Source organism: Prionailurus bengalensis, chromosome A3, assembly GCF_016509475.1.
Source record: "Prionailurus bengalensis isolate Pbe53 chromosome A3, Fcat_Pben_1.1_paternal_pri, whole genome shotgun sequence".
Classification (NCBI taxonomy): Eukaryota; Metazoa; Chordata; class Mammalia; order Carnivora; family Felidae; genus Prionailurus; species Prionailurus bengalensis.
Genome location: NC_057354.1, coordinates 26,895,086 through 26,911,299, shown reverse-complemented (window position 1 = coordinate 26,911,299; position 16,214 = coordinate 26,895,086). Strand labels below are relative to the sequence as shown.

General features: G+C 51.8%; 1 protein-coding gene across 2 annotated transcripts; it reads right to left on the bottom strand.

Moving 5' to 3' along the window:
* Positions 1–46: 46 nt before the first annotated feature.
* Positions 47–8,807, bottom strand: DUSP15 (dual specificity phosphatase 15). 2 transcript variants are annotated; one of them, XM_043602625.1, is made up of 7 exons: positions 8,674–8,807; positions 7,659–7,692; positions 5,977–6,059; positions 3,600–3,649; positions 2,790–2,864; positions 1,474–1,645; positions 47–615 (listed from the first exon to the last, which is right to left on the bottom strand). In XM_043602625.1, the coding sequence occupies exons 1-7, from the start codon at positions 8,683–8,685 to the stop codon at positions 343–345; spliced, it is 699 nt and encodes a 232-aa protein (XP_043458560.1). In that variant the 5' UTR covers positions 8,686–8,807; the 3' UTR covers positions 47–342. The 2 variants fall into 2 exon arrangements, with proteins under 2 accessions (XP_043458560.1, XP_043458559.1); XM_043602624.1 differs by lacking the exon at positions 8,674–8,807 and adding an exon at positions 8,415–8,599.
* Positions 8,808–16,214: the final 7,407 nt, after the last annotated feature.

Here is a 16,214-nt window from a genome sequence, read left to right as displayed (position 1 = left end):
CTTTAATATCCTCCAGGCCCACCTAACCCCCACCCACCCACCCACTCCCACTCCCGCTGCCTTTAAGGGTGGAGGCCCGGGTGCCCCCTCCCCCCGGCCCAAGGACTAAGGCACCAGGCGGCTGCAGCAGGCCGGCCCAGACACAGAGACAGACGCGCAGAGTTGGAGGACACACAGACTGCGGACGCGGACGAGCAGGGCGGGCATGGGGGCGGGGCTCAGGCCGCCGCGGGGGCTCCCACAGGCTCTGGGCCCGTCCTGGAGGCCGTGGGCGGCCCAGACAGCCCCGAAGGGGACCAGTCGAGTCGGGAGGAAGAGGGGCGCGACGGCGGGCCGGGATCCTCACTTGCCGCCCTTGCGGGACAGACACCGCGGGAGGCAAGAGAAAGTCTGCTTGACGCGCGCCAGCAGCGGCAGCGGCCGGTGGGCCTCCCGGGGCGGCCGCGGCACCAGGCGCTGCAGGGTTCCCTCGGAGGCCGCCGCGTGCGGTGCGGGGGACGCGGCCGCGGGCGCAGAGCCCTGCCGGCAGCGCTTGCACAGCGGCAGCAGCGCGCGCACCTCCTCCTCGTCGCGGAAAGGGCTTTCTCCGAAGCGCTCCTCCAGCTGCCGGCGGAGCTGGGGGAAGGGAGGGGGGTGGGGACGAGACGGGGATCGGTGCCAGGCCGCCGGCGGGTCCCCGCACCCCAGCCCTCGTCGCTTCCGCCGGCCCGAGAGCTCCCCACCCCTCTCTGGGCCCCTCCCCTTCCTGAGCATCCTCCCATCTCGCCCTAGACGAGCCTCCTCCTCCCTATCTTCTCCGGACCCCCCCCCCCTTCCCCTTTGCCACCCCGTCTTCCGACCCGCTAAAGCGACGCCCACCCGCCCCCAGCGCAGGGGAGACCCTCTTCTCTGCGCATCAACTCCACCCACGCCGGCCTCTTCTTTGCCCGCCTCTTTCCTAACGCGGCCTTGCACATCAGCCTCTGAGAACCAGCCTGCCACCCCGGAGAGAGCCTTCCTGCGGCTGCTTCTCTTGTGTCTCTCATCCCTTGTTCCGAGGGAGGCCTCGGGGGTTCCTGCCATCCCCGTGTGCCCTCTGCCCAGTGGGCCTAAGAGAAGGAACTGATTTGGCCTCACCAGGGACCCAGGGGTGGATTAGGGAAATGGCATTTCTCCCCAAAGGGGTCAAACATTCAAATGCCTTCAGGTTCCAGGCAGGTAGAGCAGGCAGTGCTGGGACCTGGTAAAATTGAAGGGTCCATAGTCTGGCCCAAAGGCAACCCAATTCTAAACTAAAAAAGACAAGGGAACATCTGGCTGACCGAACAAAATACACCTAGGGGCTAGATTAGCTCAAGGGTCATGAGTTCAAGACCCGAGCAAAATCTCCTGCCAGGTCTGAAGCACAGGCTAAATTCTTTGCAGTCGGTGCTCAACTCAAGCAGGAAGAGTCTCCTAGCCCTGCCCAGCTCCTGCTTCTGCCCGAGCCCCTACCTTCCGGGAACTGCCCCAGCCAAACTCTTCAAGCTGCTGCCTAAAGCCTGGGTTGGGGTTGGCGATGGGCCGGGTGGCCTTGATGGCTTCAAGCACGTCCCGCCAGCCAAGCCCCGTCACAGTCATCACATATGCCGTCACGATGGTGGTGCTGCGGGAGATGCCTGCAAAGCTGGGAGACCCCCCACCCACCCACCCACCAGGCTTCAGGGAAGGTCCGATCTCCTCCATGCCCTACCCCCAGGCACCCGGTCTCCACCTCAGCTCTCCCACCCTCTCCTCCTGAGCTCCCATCACAAAGAACCCACTAGGACCTGTTTTCCTATTTCCTTTGCCCGTGCTGTTCCTTCTGCCTGGAGTATCCCCCTGGCACTCTCCCACATCAAAGGTCCGAGTGAAACATCACTTCATCCATTCAACACACATTTCCTGACCATCTGTTATTTTTCAGGAACTGGGGACATGGCGGGGAATTAATAGACATTGTCTCTGCCATCCTAGGGCTTACAGTATGGTTGGGGGAGACAGACGCTAACCAGGGAAACAATTCAAGGGTGATAACTGCTCTGAAGATGAGTCCAGGAGCTAGGAGATCCTATAGGAAAAGGTATTAATCTAGTTAATGGAGAGGGATTAGGGAAGGTAGTGCCAGCAAGCTGAGTCCTGAAAGATGGGTAAGCGTCAGTCAAGAACATTCTGGGCAGTGTATGAAGCCCATGAGGTGGGAGCTGGTGGATTTGAAGTGTGGGGAGTTGGCCAAGGCGGCTGGAGTGCGGGAAAGGGGGACAGAGGGTGACAGGTTGGAGGAGCTGCTCCTATGATTTGGGCTCTGGCAGGGCGGCCTTGAGTCCAGTGTAGGGTAGGTGCTCAGTGGGAAGTTAAGGGATGAATGACATCAACTGATCCAGGGGCCATGGGAGGACTCAGGGGTCCTGTCTCCCAGCCCAGGGTTCCTGCTCTGCCCTATTTCCTCAAAAACCTCAAGGGGAGGACAGGGAGCCAGAACTGTTGGAGAGTGTCGAGCTACCTTCCTATCCCTCCTCGTAGCCCAGCAGGTCAACATTCTTTTCCCTATTTTACAGATGAGGAAATGGAGCCTCGGGGAGAAACTGCTCTTTGGCCTTGGCCACACAGCTGGTAAGGCACAGAGCCCTGGTTGGAGCCCCTGATCAGCCTCCATGAGAGGACTGATGGACTGTCATATATGGCAACAGGCTGGAGAAGGTGCCTCCCAGGTTCCCCATTCCCCATAGGGCGAGTGTGTGTTTGGGAGGGCAGTTCCCCTACTTCCTGCCCTCATTCCTCTCTTAACTCACCAATGCACAAGGCAGTTCCCCCCATTGAGGCGGCAACAGTGGATGAAGTTGATACATTCTTTGAAGTGCTTTTTGCTAGAGAAGAAAGCAATAGGGTAGGGAGCACTGGGGGGCAGGTCTCCTGGGAGTTGTCTCCCTCCCCACTGATGGGATGTCAAGAGCCCTGGGTCCTCAGGTCAGCCAGCCCATGCAGCGAATAAGGGCTAGGACTATAGTACAAGTGGAGGTGTGTGTGAAGCAACAATGGTGGCATTTTAGCCAGTGAAAGAGGCCAATAATGAGAAATCCTACCACAGAGGCAGGAGCACCTCTCCAGTGGGTCCCACGGATCCTATTGTCATAGAGGGTTTATCTTGATCTTTCAAGGCAACGAGTGGGAGGAGACAGAGGAGTCCCACTCCTCTGGGGTCTGCAATCTGATCTTTGATCCCTCTCAGAGAGGGAAAGCAATTCGTGCAAGGTTACACAGCTAGTAAATGGCAAAGCCTGGCTGGAGCCCAGACATCTTAACTCCAGGGCCAGGAACTGGCTGAGCCTTCAGATCTGCTGGGGCATCTGGTCCTGAGACAGGACAGTCTCTCCATTTCTTCAGCTGAAGACACCGGGCTCTGGGAGATTAAGAGTCTTGGCCAGGGGCATTGGCCAGGGCATGGCTGAGACAGACATAGGTCTGAGTGACCACTGGTGTGAGGGTCCCCAGGACAGCTTTCTGGTGTGAGTCCTCTCTGTCCTCCCCCAGGCCCCCCCCCCCCCGGCATCACCACAGACGGCAGCTGTCTGTCCATCTGTTGGTGTATCCAGAGAACTTACATGGGTACCTCAGGGGTGTCTGCCACAGGGATGCGAAGGTAGGTTATGTCCTGCAAGTACAAAACACACATGGGCAGTGGGGGGCCCTTGGCTGCAGCCCCGACCCTGGCCTGGGCTGCCCAAGCACCTCATGATCCCGGGCCAGTTCCCACCCCTCTCCGAGCCACTGTTGCCCTCTCTATCTGAAGAGGGTAGATAGCATGCGTGAGTGCCTCCCAGCTCTATCCAGAACCTTCTGAGAAGATGGTATCCTAAACTCATAAGGTGACTTGGGCATGAGGACTTGATAAAAAGGATCCAGGGACCTTTAAGAGGTGGGAAAGTGCCACAGCAGTAACTCTCCTCCAAATGAGGATTACAAAACTATAGCATAAAAAGGGCAAAACAGGGGGTGCCTGGCTGGCTCAGTAGAGCATGCAACTCTTGATCTCAGGGTTGTGAGTTTGAGCCCCATGTTGAGCACAGAGATTACTTTTTTAAAAAGAGCATGGGCGCCTGGGTGGCTCAGTCAGTTGAGCATCTTGATTTCAGCTCAGGTCATGATCCCAGGGTTGTGAAATCAAGCCCCGTGTTGGGCTCTGCGCTGAGTGTGGAGCCTGCTTGGGATTCTCTCTCTCTCTCTGTCTCTCTCTCTCTCTCTCGCTCTCTCTCTCTCTCTCCCTCTGCCCTTCTCCCCCCGTGTGTGCTCTCTCTCTAAAAAAATTTGAAGAATATAATAAAAAATAAAATTTAAAAAAGGGCAAAACATTTTATTACCTTGAAAAGAAACAAAGCCATGAAAATAAGTTTATATGGCTCATTAGTTATGGTTATCAAACTATGTGCTAATTATTAAAATAATCAAGGAATGCATTGCCGGTAATTTCTCCAACAAACTTGCTATAATATCCTCTACTTCATGCTTAACCTTCACACAAGATCATAAAGATGATTTGTGCTCAAGAATCACTTTTCTCAAGGACCTCTTTTAATTCTTTGATATTCAAATGACTCTTTTCAAGTGCCTGGCCCACCCTCAGCCACAAGCTAAGGGACCCCAAGCCAGATCCTCATTTGTTAATGGCCTTGGGTGAGATTCCAGCCCTTCTCTGACTCACTTTTCCCAAGGTCACACCATCCTGCATCTTTTGCAAGGTTTGCAATTTCACTTTGCAACACATTTGGCCTTGGGATTGCTTGCCATTATCAAACCCTGGCTGGTAAATAGACGGGGAGGCAGGGCTGCCTGTGGGAAGAGGGGAAGGCGGTTGGAGTGGGGACTCGTTTGGCAAGCAGTCACTTCATTAGTCAATCTATTCACGACTTGACAACCTTCCCTGTGCAATCTAGTGACTGCATACTCCAAATACTCCAAAACAAGCCTGCCCTATAAAGCAAAGTCAGACTCCATTGACCTGGAAATTTCTTGTTTGAATGACACTGAGCACCACAGATTATTGGAAGTTGCTCTTAGAGACCGTCAAATCTGACACAGGGGGAAACTCAGGCCCAGAGACTGAGAGGAACCTGTCCAAGATCACACAGCAAATCTGTGAACCTGGTTTAGAGCTCAGATCTCCAGAGCCCTTTGCTGCCCACTGTTCTTCCCCTTTAGTGGGTGACACAGACTCTAACAGATTAGGAGGAGCGGGCTGTCTTTATGAGATAAGAATATGACTAGCTTTGTTATATCACCTGTAAGTTGTTGGCTGTTTTGCAGCTGTTAACAACTCAGTGAGGTAGGTGCAACTGAGGCTTAGAGAGATGAAGTCCTGTGCCCAAGATTACAGAATAAGTGGTCTGGATTTCCTACTTTTCTCTTCTGGTTTATAACACCCATACCCCCTCTTTTCCAGGACTCCAGAAAACCGGTACCAACCCTTCCGGTGGGGGCTGTGCTTTACAATGTGCAAAGCATCTTCACCGTCCTGCAGCCCCTCTGCCTCCTCACAACAGCCTCTCTGGGGGCAGACAGGACTGAGGGATCAGAGGCCCAGAGAGGTGAAGTCACAGCTCAAGATTACGTGGCAAGACACAGAACCCAGAATCATCCATTTGTAGCCATCCATTCAGCTGGGCAACGGGAAGCCCATGTAGGGTCCTCTTTAAGATTCAGGGTGAGGCCTCTGGGGTCAGATGGTCAAATCTTAGCTCCTCAGCTTCCTCAATGTGTGACCTCAGGCAAGTTACTTGACCTCTCTGGGCCCTAGTGGCCAAATAGGGATCAAATAGGGTTGCTAATGTAAAACAAATCAGTTTTTAATGGAATGACCTAGTATAGGTCAGGAAGACAGTATAGGACCTGGCGCATGGTAAGTCCTTGATAAATGGGTGCCACTGGGGGTCGGAAGCCCCCTTCCCCACCTACACACAGCCCAAAGATGGGGGTAGAGAGTACCTGCAGCAGAGGCTGGGGTGACTCGTGGATGGAGATGATGTGTGTGATCTTATTCCGGCCCAGCTGGTCCGGGTCTTTGGCATCTGAAAAGAGACAGGATGCCTGAGCCAATCTGGTGGGTGCAGCTTACGTGTCCCTGTTGGCCACGAAGGGTGGGAGCTCATTGCCCAGCTCCCCTCCCCACCTCTCCCTCTCCACTCTGGCCCACCCTCTGCCAGCTCCCTGCTCCTTGGCCACTTCCTGTCACGCTCCTGCCGTGACAGGTTCTACCACACCCCAACGCTTCAGTCTTGTCGCGGGGGCACCCATAAGTAACAGCCCAGCCTCTTCCTGGTCTTGCCCAGGCTGTTCCCTTCCATGGCAAACACCCTTCCCTGGCATATCCTTGATCCAGCAACTCTTATTTCCAGGAATCCTGTCTACAGAGGGGTTTGCTCACACAGAAAGCTGGGTGTAGAGGATGAAGTTCTCTGCGGTTCTGCTTATAACAGCAGACACACCAGAAATAGTTAAAAAATGGGGGCAACCTACACGTCCGCCGTAAGAGAACTGGATAAATAAGTATAGTCATCCTTGAATAGTGTGCTGCCCATTGAAAAGACCTCTATATGCTGATGAGCCAGCGTGTCCACAATATATTATTAAATAGGAAACAGGTTGCAGGAAAGGTTCCCATTTGTATTTTACATATTATATCTGTATCTACAAAGATTTATGTAAACTGACCCAGGGATGAACCTCATGCTTCCATCAGTGGCTATTTCTAGGAGCTGGAATCCCAGTGTGTGCAGATTTTTTATCATTAGAATAAATAACACTCCTCCCCTCCTTCTCCAAATGTCTACTTCATTCAACACATTTACTGAGTGCTTACTAGGTGCAGCCTTGGCTGGGTATGAGGGTGTGGGGCAGTTTCGTGGCCCCTACCCTCATGGGGCTACGGACTTAAAAAGGATTCAGAGCTTACTTAGCCTAATACTCCGAAATCAAGTGGCATGAACTGCCGAGGGGCCTTCCAGGGAGGAGATCAGATTTATGAGTGGAGCATCTAAGCCGGTCGGGTGGGAGAGGCGCAGGCGTGGTGGGGAAAACCCTGCCCCTCGCACAGATGCCCCTCCCTCTCTGAAGTTTTCTCTGACTGCACATGGAAATGTGTGGACTCTCAGGCTCAGCCTGTCTCTTAGCACAGGCCTGGGACAGATAGAGTGCCATGGCCTTGGGAAAGAGGGGACAGTGCTCACTACCAAGTTTCTGAGGTAGAGTCTAGTCTCCAGAGACCGCCCCTCTGTGTAGAAGGTTGTGGTGGGGTGGGGAAGGCTCCCAGTTTCCCAGCTAGAAGCAGCACCCCCAAACAGACCTCAACTTAGAACCTCAGGGCTGTAAGAGCCCTTAGAGGTGAGTGGACCTTGTGCTGAGGGAGAGGCTGGGGCTCAGAGCAGGTGCAGACTTGCCTGGCATCTGGCAGAAAGGGCGGTTCTGAGCCCTCTGCACTGAGGACATTCCCCGCCCACATAGCCCTTAGTCCTCATGAGCTCCCTCTCCCTCCCAGCCTGGCATTGCTTCCCTGCCCCCGGCCCCATTCCTGAGCGCTTCCAAGGTGCGTGGGCTGGAGCGTGAATGGTGGACACAGGCCTGGGACAGGCAGAGTGCCACAGCCTTGGGACAGTGTGGGCAGTGCTCACCAATGAAGTTTCCGAGGTAGAGTCCAGGAAGTACCTACAGGAGAGACAGGCTGTGGTCAGTGGGGTAGGGGTGCACGCCCTGCCCACCTGGCAGCTGGAGGGCCCACAGCCCATGTCTGTCCCATGTGAGGTGTCTGGACCTCAGGACTGAGGGAGCCATCTCCTCTCCCTCTTGGGCCTGGACTGTGAGAGGGGCCGGGGATGGCAGGAGAGGGGCACCAGGGGAAGCTAGCTTGGGCAGGGATGAGAAGAGAGGGGAGGAGGATCACAGAGGAGTGGGGCAAGGGGAGAGGTGGACTTACCAGGTGCTGGGTGGGGGGGTCTGAAGAGGGAGGTGGGAAGGCAGGGACAGGTGGAGGGTCAAGCAGAGGCAGAGGGGGAAGGATGAAGAAACAGAGTCCAAGGAGTCAGAGACAAGGGACACAGAGACACCTGGAGACAGGGAAAGGGACCCAGAGAGATAGAGTGTGGGAGTGATAGCCACAGAAAGACCCAGCAAGAAATAGAGTCACAGAAACAGGCAGAGAGACAGAGGCACAGGGAGAACAGACCAGAGAGACACAGGAAGACCGAGACGTAAGCAGAAGACACAGGGACGCAGGGTCAGAGAGTCACCGGGAGATAGAGATCTGGACACACAGAGCGTCAGAGAGAGGGCCAGAAGGTCAGAGGCGGGCACAGCGACCGGGGCAGAGCCTGCGCCGCGGCGACACTGGGGGCGGCCAGGTGCGAGCTGCGCGATCCCCGACCCCCTACCTTGGTCATGCCATTCCCCATGATCACGGGGACGGGGGTCCGGGCGCACCCCCAGCTCGCCGCCCGGAGAGCGCTCGGGTCACAGCTGCCCTGCTGGCCCACGCCCGGCGCCTGCAGCCTGGCGGGGAACAGGGGCCCCTGCCCGGCCGCCGCCGCCGCCGCCGCCGCCACCACCGCCCGCCGACCCCCGGCCAGGGAGGGAAATGGTGGTGGAGCCGCCGCCGCCGCCGCCGCCACCGCCGCCGCAGGCTCCTCCTACCCCCTCGGTCATGTGGGGCCCCCCCCACCGTGGGTCGCGGCGGGGGGCTGGACAAAGCCCCAGTGTGCCGGGCCCAGGGCCCGCGGGACAACGGCAGCTTGTTGGGCCGCGTGGGGCCGCCACCTCCGGAGGTGGGGGCGGGGGCTCCCCCCCCACCTGGCACCGTCTGGCGCGGGCGGGGTGGGCGCGGGGGCGGGAAGAGCCCCCGGCCGGTGGCGCAGCCGCTCAGATCACAGCTCGGGCTCTGCCCGGACCTCCCTGCGGGCCCTGGGGCAGCACGCCCAGCTCCCTGGGCCTGGCCGCGGTTTCCTAGCAGAAACGTGACGGGGGCCTGAACTTGGATCGCTGTGGGTCCCCCCATATTCAGACACTGTGTGGGTAATTCCTACTTTCGGTCCATCCCCACTCCTGCCCCGCCCCATGCGGGCCTCCTACCAGCCAGCCATCCTCGTCTCCAATTCATGCAGCCATCTGCCCTCCCATCCTCCAGTCCACCCATTCATCCCTCCCTCGGTCCGTCCATTCATCCATCCATCCATCCATCCAGTCTCCCTTTCTCTCATCCTTTCCTCCCTTCTGCTTTGGGTCAGCATCTGCTGAGACCAGTCATAACCATCCTTAGAGGCTTCAAGAAATCAGAGCTAAAATGTGAGGAGAGGGAGGTGAGGGGCGGGGGTTACAGACACCTGGGTCCCTTGGAGTAAAGGAGACTCCAGGAGGATATAGTTAGAGGCAAGAGTCCTGGACCTGATAACGTTCCAGGCCCTCTTCAGCTCTGGCCTGCTGGCTGACCCTGGACAACTTCCTCTGGGGTTCCAGCTACCCTATCTGTGTCTCAGGGAGTTGAAGTGAGCCTTTCTGGCTGCTAGGACCAAAGATGAAGAATGTAAAAATAGTTGAGACCAGGCACCTCCTGGGGGCGGGAAATAGAAGTAGCTGAGCCAGCTTGGCTCCTCCGGCCATCCCCCCCCCCCCCCATCTACATAGTAGGTGACTGGGGTGGGGGGGAATGTTGGTACAGAGCAGGACCGAGAGTTAACTCGGTTTGAAATGCAGTGACTGGAGAGAACCAAAACTCCCTGGCATTTCTTTCTCCCTTGAATTCACACTATACATGGGTCTGCCTGTCTCATCTCTCCCTGTGCACGGGGTTCTCATAAAAACGAACTTATTCAACAAATGCTTACTGAATACCTACTATATGCTAGATATTAGGGACACAGAGGTGGCTAAAGCAGAGACGGTTTCTACCTTCATTGGCTAACAGTGTAGGCCAGCACCACCCAACAGAAATGTAACGTGGGCCACACGCGTAATCTTAAATTTTCTAGCAGCCACATTAAAAAGGTAGAAAGAAACAGGTTGTAAATAAGTTTTTATTTAACCCGATCTATCAAAAATATTATCACTTCAACCCGTAGCCAATATTTTCAAATTATTGAGACATTTTACATCCTTTTTAGTGTATTAAGTCTTCATAATCCAGTGTCTACCTTACACGTACGGCACATCTCAGTTCTCTCTCCAAATAAATAAACTTTAAAAAATTAAATAAAAAAAACAACAACACTTCAGTGTGGTTCATTGTGGTAGGCAAAATAATGATCTCCCCAAAGACGTCCATGCTCTGATTCCTGGGGATTGTGAATATGTTATGTTATATGGGAAGGGGGAATTAAGGCTGTGGATGGAATTAAAGTTGCTCATGAGCTGGCCATCAGATGGAAAGATTGTCCTGGATTATTTGGGTGGGCCCAATGTAATTACCCAGGTTCTTATAAATGAGAGAGGGAGGCAGGAGAATAGAGTCTGGGGGGATATGACGATAGAAACAGAGGTGTTGGCAATGAGAAAGAATGAAATATGGCCTTTTGTAGCAACGTGGATGGAACTGGAGAGGGTTATGCTAAGTGGAATAAGTCATAGAGAGAAAAACAGATACCATATGTTTTCACTCTTATGTGGATCCTGAGAAACTTAACAGAAGACCATGGGGGAGGGGAAGGGGGGGGGGAAAGTTACAGAAAGGGAAGGAGGCAAACCATGACAGACTCTTAAAAACTGAGACTAAACTGAGGGTTGATGGGGGGGATGGGAGGGAGGGGACAGTGGGTGATGGGCACTGAGGAAGGCACCTGTTGGGATGAGCACGGGGTTTGGTATAGACACCAGTTTGACAATAAATTTCAGATTATAAAAGAAAAGAAAAGAAAAGAAAAGAAACAGAGGTCAGAGTGGTAGGATTGGTGGCTTTCAAGATGGAAGGGGGCCATGAACCAAGGAATGCAGGTGGAAAAAACAAACAGATTTTCTCCTAGAGCCTCCTAGGAACCCGGCCCTGCTGACGCCTTAATCTCAGCCTAATGAAATCCACCTCAGACTTCTGACCTCAAAAACTGTAAGCTCAGGGCGCCTGGGTGGCTCCACTTCAGCACAGGTCACGACCTCACGGGTTCATGAGTTGGATCCCAGTGTCAGGCTCAGCACTGAGAGCTCGGAGCCTGGAGTCTGCTTCAGATTCTGTGTCTCCCTCAGTCTCTCTGTGTGTCCTTCCCCTGCTTGTGCACTCTCTCTCTCAAAAGTAATAAACATTTTAAAAAAAACCCTGTAAACTCACGTGTTTGTGTTGCTTTAGGTCACTGAGTTTGTGCTAATTACAGCTACAACAGGAACATCATACACTGGCCAATGCCCTTAGGAAAAAGCTCTATCTCTTTAGCATAGCACACAAGGCCTTGTGGGATCTGGCTTCTGCCTCTGTGACTTGGAGCAAATTTCTTAACTTCTGTGAGTCTTGGTATCATCAGCTGTAACACAGGAAGGAAAAACCTCGATAGGTCTCTAGTGAGATGAGGAGGACATATTTCAAGTACCTCGTAGAGAGACAGGCATATAATACATCTTCATTGTTACCATTGTCATTATGATTTGCCTGGAGCAACTGACAGGGAGTTAGGAAGCCTGGGCTCTGTTCTCCTCACTAGGGCTCTGTTTCCACATTTGTAAAAAAACAACAACAACAAAAAAGGAAACAGCAAAACATACAGGGTTGGCAGCCTCATCTCTCCCCTCTTCCCTAACTCTTTCCTGGTCACTGATCGGCATTCACTTCCACAAACATGCTTCACTCTCTCTGATTTCCAATTTTGCACATGCCATTCCCTCTGTCTGGAATGCTCTTCCCATCCGCTTTACCAGACTAGGTCCCATTTCGTCCCGCCAGTCTGCTGACTCCAATTAAAGATGGTTAGACCCCACAGTTATGCATTCCCAAAGCATCCTAAAATTCTTCCTCTATGGTAGCACTGATATTCCTTTATTATTATGGCAAAAACCAAAAAATAAATCCGGATAAGACTACTTTGGTTAATTGGCTTCAACTGTGTTGCTTAAACAAAACAAAATGTTCCAAATAAACTTAAAGCAGTTGGAGTTTCCTCTCCTCTCCCTTCTTCCTTCACTCTCCCTAGAGGAAACCACTATTGTGAGTTTGGTGTGCATCTTTCTAGTCGTATTTTTAAACTTTGAATGCCAATATATCCGTAAGTATGTAGAATACACTTTTGTATGTTTATAATTAATACAAATTTCAACCTTTAAAAATATTTGTCATCCTGCAAGTCTCTTTTATTCACTCAACAGTAAGTTTGGGGTTACTTTTATGTTGATATAGATCTGGAACATTAATTTTTAGCATTATAGTATTTTTATTAGAATATATTCCATTTTATTAATCCATCTTGCTAGGAGTGGACATTTAGATTGTTTCTAATATTTCTTATGAGTATAAAGAATGTTTTGGGGTGCCCGAGTTGGTTGAACATCCAACTCTTTTTTTAATTTTTTAATGTTTATTTATTTTTGAGAGGGGGGAGGGGAAGAGAGAGAGAGAGAGGGAGACACAGAGTCTGAAGGAGGCTCCAGGCTCTGAGCTGTCAGCACAGTGCCCAGTGCGGCGCTTGAACTTAAGAGCGTGAGAGCATGACCTCAGCCAAAGTCAGATGCTTACCCAACTGAGCCACCCAGTCTCCCTGAGCACCCAACCTTGATTTTGGCTCAGGTCATGACCCCAGGGTTGTGGGATCGAGCCCCACATTGGCCTCTGCACTGAGTGTGGAACCTGCTTGGGATATTCTCTCTCTCTCTCTCTCTCTCTCTCTTTTCTCTCCCTCTGGCCCTCTCCCCGCTTGTGCTCTCTCTCTCTCTTAAAAAAAAAAAAAAGAGGGGCGCCTGGGTGGCTCAGTCGGGTAAGTGTCCGACTTCAGCTCAGGTCACGATCTCGCGGTCCGCGAGTTCGAGCCCCACATCAGGCTCTGGGCTGATGGCTCAGAGCCTGGAGCCTGCTTCCGATTCTGTGTCTCCCTCTCTCTCTGCCCCTCCCCTGTTCATGCTGTGTCTCTCTCTGTCTCAAAAATAAATAAACGTTAAAAAAAAAAAAAAGAATGTTGCAATGAACATCCTTGTACATATAACCTATGAACAAGAATGAGAATTTCTTTAGGGAAGGATGACGTCTTGCCTCAAAGTGATAGTCCCCAGGTTGTGCAGCTGTATTCAGAGAGCTTCTAGAATATATGTCCAGTAGTGGAATCAGGTTGGGAGTTGTGTGCATTTTCAACTTTATGAGATATTGCAAATGGCCTTCCAAAGTGTGACTGTACCAACAGCATATAAAGGTTTGATTTCCACACATCCTTAAAAATACTTGACATTAGGGGTGCCTGGGTGGCTCAGTCAGTTAGGTGTCCAACTTCAGCTCAGGTCATGATCTCACAGTTCATGAGTTCAAGCCCCACATCGGGCTCTGTGCTGACAGTTCGGAGCCTGAAGTCTGCCTACTTCCAATTCTGTGTCTCCCTCTCTCTCTGCCTCTCCCCGCTCATGCTCTGTCTCTCTCTCTCAAAAATAAATAAACGTTAAAAAAATTTTTAAAAATGTTCGTATTTTTATCTAGATGATGTGTTTAAAATAATATTTTATAGGGGCGCCTGGGTGGCGCAGTCGGTTGGGCGTCCGACTTCAGCCAGGTCACGATCTCGCGGTCCGGGAGTTCGAGCCCCGCGTCAGGCTCTGGGCTGATGGCTCAGAGCCTGGAGCCTGTTTCCGATTCTGCGTCTCCCTCTCTCTCTGCCCCTCCCCCATTCATGCTCTGTCTCTCTCTGTCCCAAAAATAGATAAACGTTGAAAAAAAAATTAAAAAAAAATAATATTTTATAATTGTTTTGATTTACATATCTCAATTTGCTTATTGGCTACTTGAGTTTCTTCTGCTGAAAGTTTTCTATTCATGTACTTTGTCCAGTTTTCTTTTGTGAGGTAAGAGTAGTCTTTTTCTTAATAGTTTGTAGTTCTTTGAGTACTGGTCCTTTGTTATATGTGTTGCAGATATTTCCTCCTCATCTGTAGCTTGTCTTTTTTTTAATTTTTTACCTTTATTTATTTATTTTTGAGAGAGAGAGAGAGAGAGAGAGCTAGTGGGGGAGGGGCAGAAAGAGAGGGAGAGAGAGCAAATCCCAAGCAAGCTCTGCACTGTCAGCGCAGAGCCCGACACAGGGGCTTGAACTCATGAAACCGTGAGATCATGACCTGAGCCAAAGTCGGACACTTAACCGACTGAGCCACCCAGGCACCCCTGTAGCTTGTCTTTTAATTGAACTTACAATGTTTTTTTTGTTGTATGGCAGTTTAGAGTTTGAGAGGGTCACAGATTAATTTTTTCTGCTGAGTTGTGCTTTATTAAGAAATCTTTCTCCACCATGACATCATAAAATATTATATATATGTATATTTTCTAATAGCCTGAAGTATTTGTTTGCCATATTTATTCTTTAACCTGCTTGAATTAGGCATCTATTTTTCACTCCTACAGAAAGCCAGTTTCTCAACGCTATATACTGAGCTCCCCATCCTTCCCCCACTGACTTATGATGCCACCTCTATCGCACATCAAGTTAAAACACACACATGCACACACACACACATGCACACAGACACCTGTGTCTGTTTCTAGGATCCCCTTATTATTCCATTGATATTTGCCTCTCTTGGGTTGAGACGGTTTCGCAAAAATCCTGACTGAATCTGGGAAAATACACATCTTTTTGATATTGAGTTTTCCAGTCCATGAACAGGGTATATTCCTTCATTTATTCAGGCCTTCTTTTAAAAAAATTTTTTTTTCAACGTTTATTTATTTTTGGGACAGAGAGAGACAGAGCATGAGCAGGGGAGGGGCAGAGAGAGAGGGAGACACAGAATCGGAAACAGGCTCCAGGCTCCGAGCCATCAGCCCAGAGCGTGAGGCGGGGCTCGAACTCGCGGACCGCGAGATCGTGACCTGGCTGAAGTCGGACGCTTAACCGACTGCGCCACCCAGGCGCCCCTATTCAGGCCTTCTTTAATGTCCTTCAATGTTTTGTAATTTTCCCTGTGAGAACATACACTCCACAAGGGCAGTTGCTTGTTGGTTTTGTTCATTGTTGTATCCTCAGAGTCAAGAATGAGGCATGCCGTAAGACTAGAGGCTTAAAATTAAAAGAAAGACTAGAGGCTTAATAACTTGTTGTTTAATGAAGCATCTTGCATATATTTTATTAGATATATTCTTACATAACTTATATTTTGTTGCTATAAAACAAACAACACATTTTTTTAACAGTTTCTAATCAGTTATGGTTGGTATATAGATCCCAAGACAGTGGAGAAGTGAGGCAGGAAAAGGCAGGGAGTCAATACAGGGTTCAATGGCAAACAAATTGCTACTTCAGGCTATGTGTAGTGTAGAGACACGATGGGATTCGTGTTCTAGAATGCTCTATAGGGGCGCCTGAGTGGCTCAGTGGGTAAAGCGGCCAACTTTGGCTGGGGTCATGAACTCACAGTTCCTGAGTTCGGGCCCCCTGTTGGGCTCTGTGCTGATGGCTCAGAGCCTGGAGCCCGCTTCAGATTCTGTGTCACCCTCTGCCTGCCCCTCCCCGACGTGCACTCTGTCTCTGGTTCAGTCTCAAAAATAAACATTAAAAACAAAATTTCTTTTAATGCTCTTTAGCTGCAGTGCCAAGAATGAATTGTTACGGATAGGCACTAGCAGACTGGTCAGCAGGCGTTGAGGTGACTCCTGGCATCGAGTTGGTGCCTAAGAATTAGAGAGAGTGGCTGAGCAAAAGCAGGAGTGTCTGGCCACGTTGCCAACTGACCAACTGACAAGGTGACTGACTTCGTGAGGCACCGAGTAAAGAAACAGTGCCGTTGCATTTACCAAAGACTGGCCACTTTTCAGGCTAGCTGCTCTTAGGTCAAGCGAAACGTAGCTGGAGGAGGCGCAGTAAGTGCCTGCGAAAGGCAGCCAGTCTCCGGCCGGGTGCGCCCCCGGGTCGCGGAGGCTACGGGCTGGGAGAGAAAGGTCTGGGGAATAGGGGGATCTGGGCCTCTGGGTCGCGCGAGCTTCCCGCGCCCCGGGTCAGGCGCACCAATCGCGCGGAGAGGAGGCGCCTCGGCTCATCCAATCAGCACGGCGGATCCGGGCACCCTCTGTCGCCTTG

What these genes read in the sequence shown, in the direction of transcription:
- DUSP15 (XM_043602624.1), bottom strand. Translation starts at nt 8,435, where the DNA reads ATGGGGAATGGCATGACCAAG. An exon ending in CTACCTCGGAAACTTCATTG is followed by an intron (nt 6,060 to 7,658) that starts GTGAGCACTGCC and finishes GTCTCTTTTCAG; the next exon opens with ATGCCAAAGACCCGGACCAG. An exon ending in GGGAACTGCCTTGTGCATTG is followed by an intron (nt 1,646 to 2,789) that starts GTGAGTTAAGAG and finishes GGGGTCTCCCAG; the next exon opens with CTTTGCAGGCATCTCCCGCA.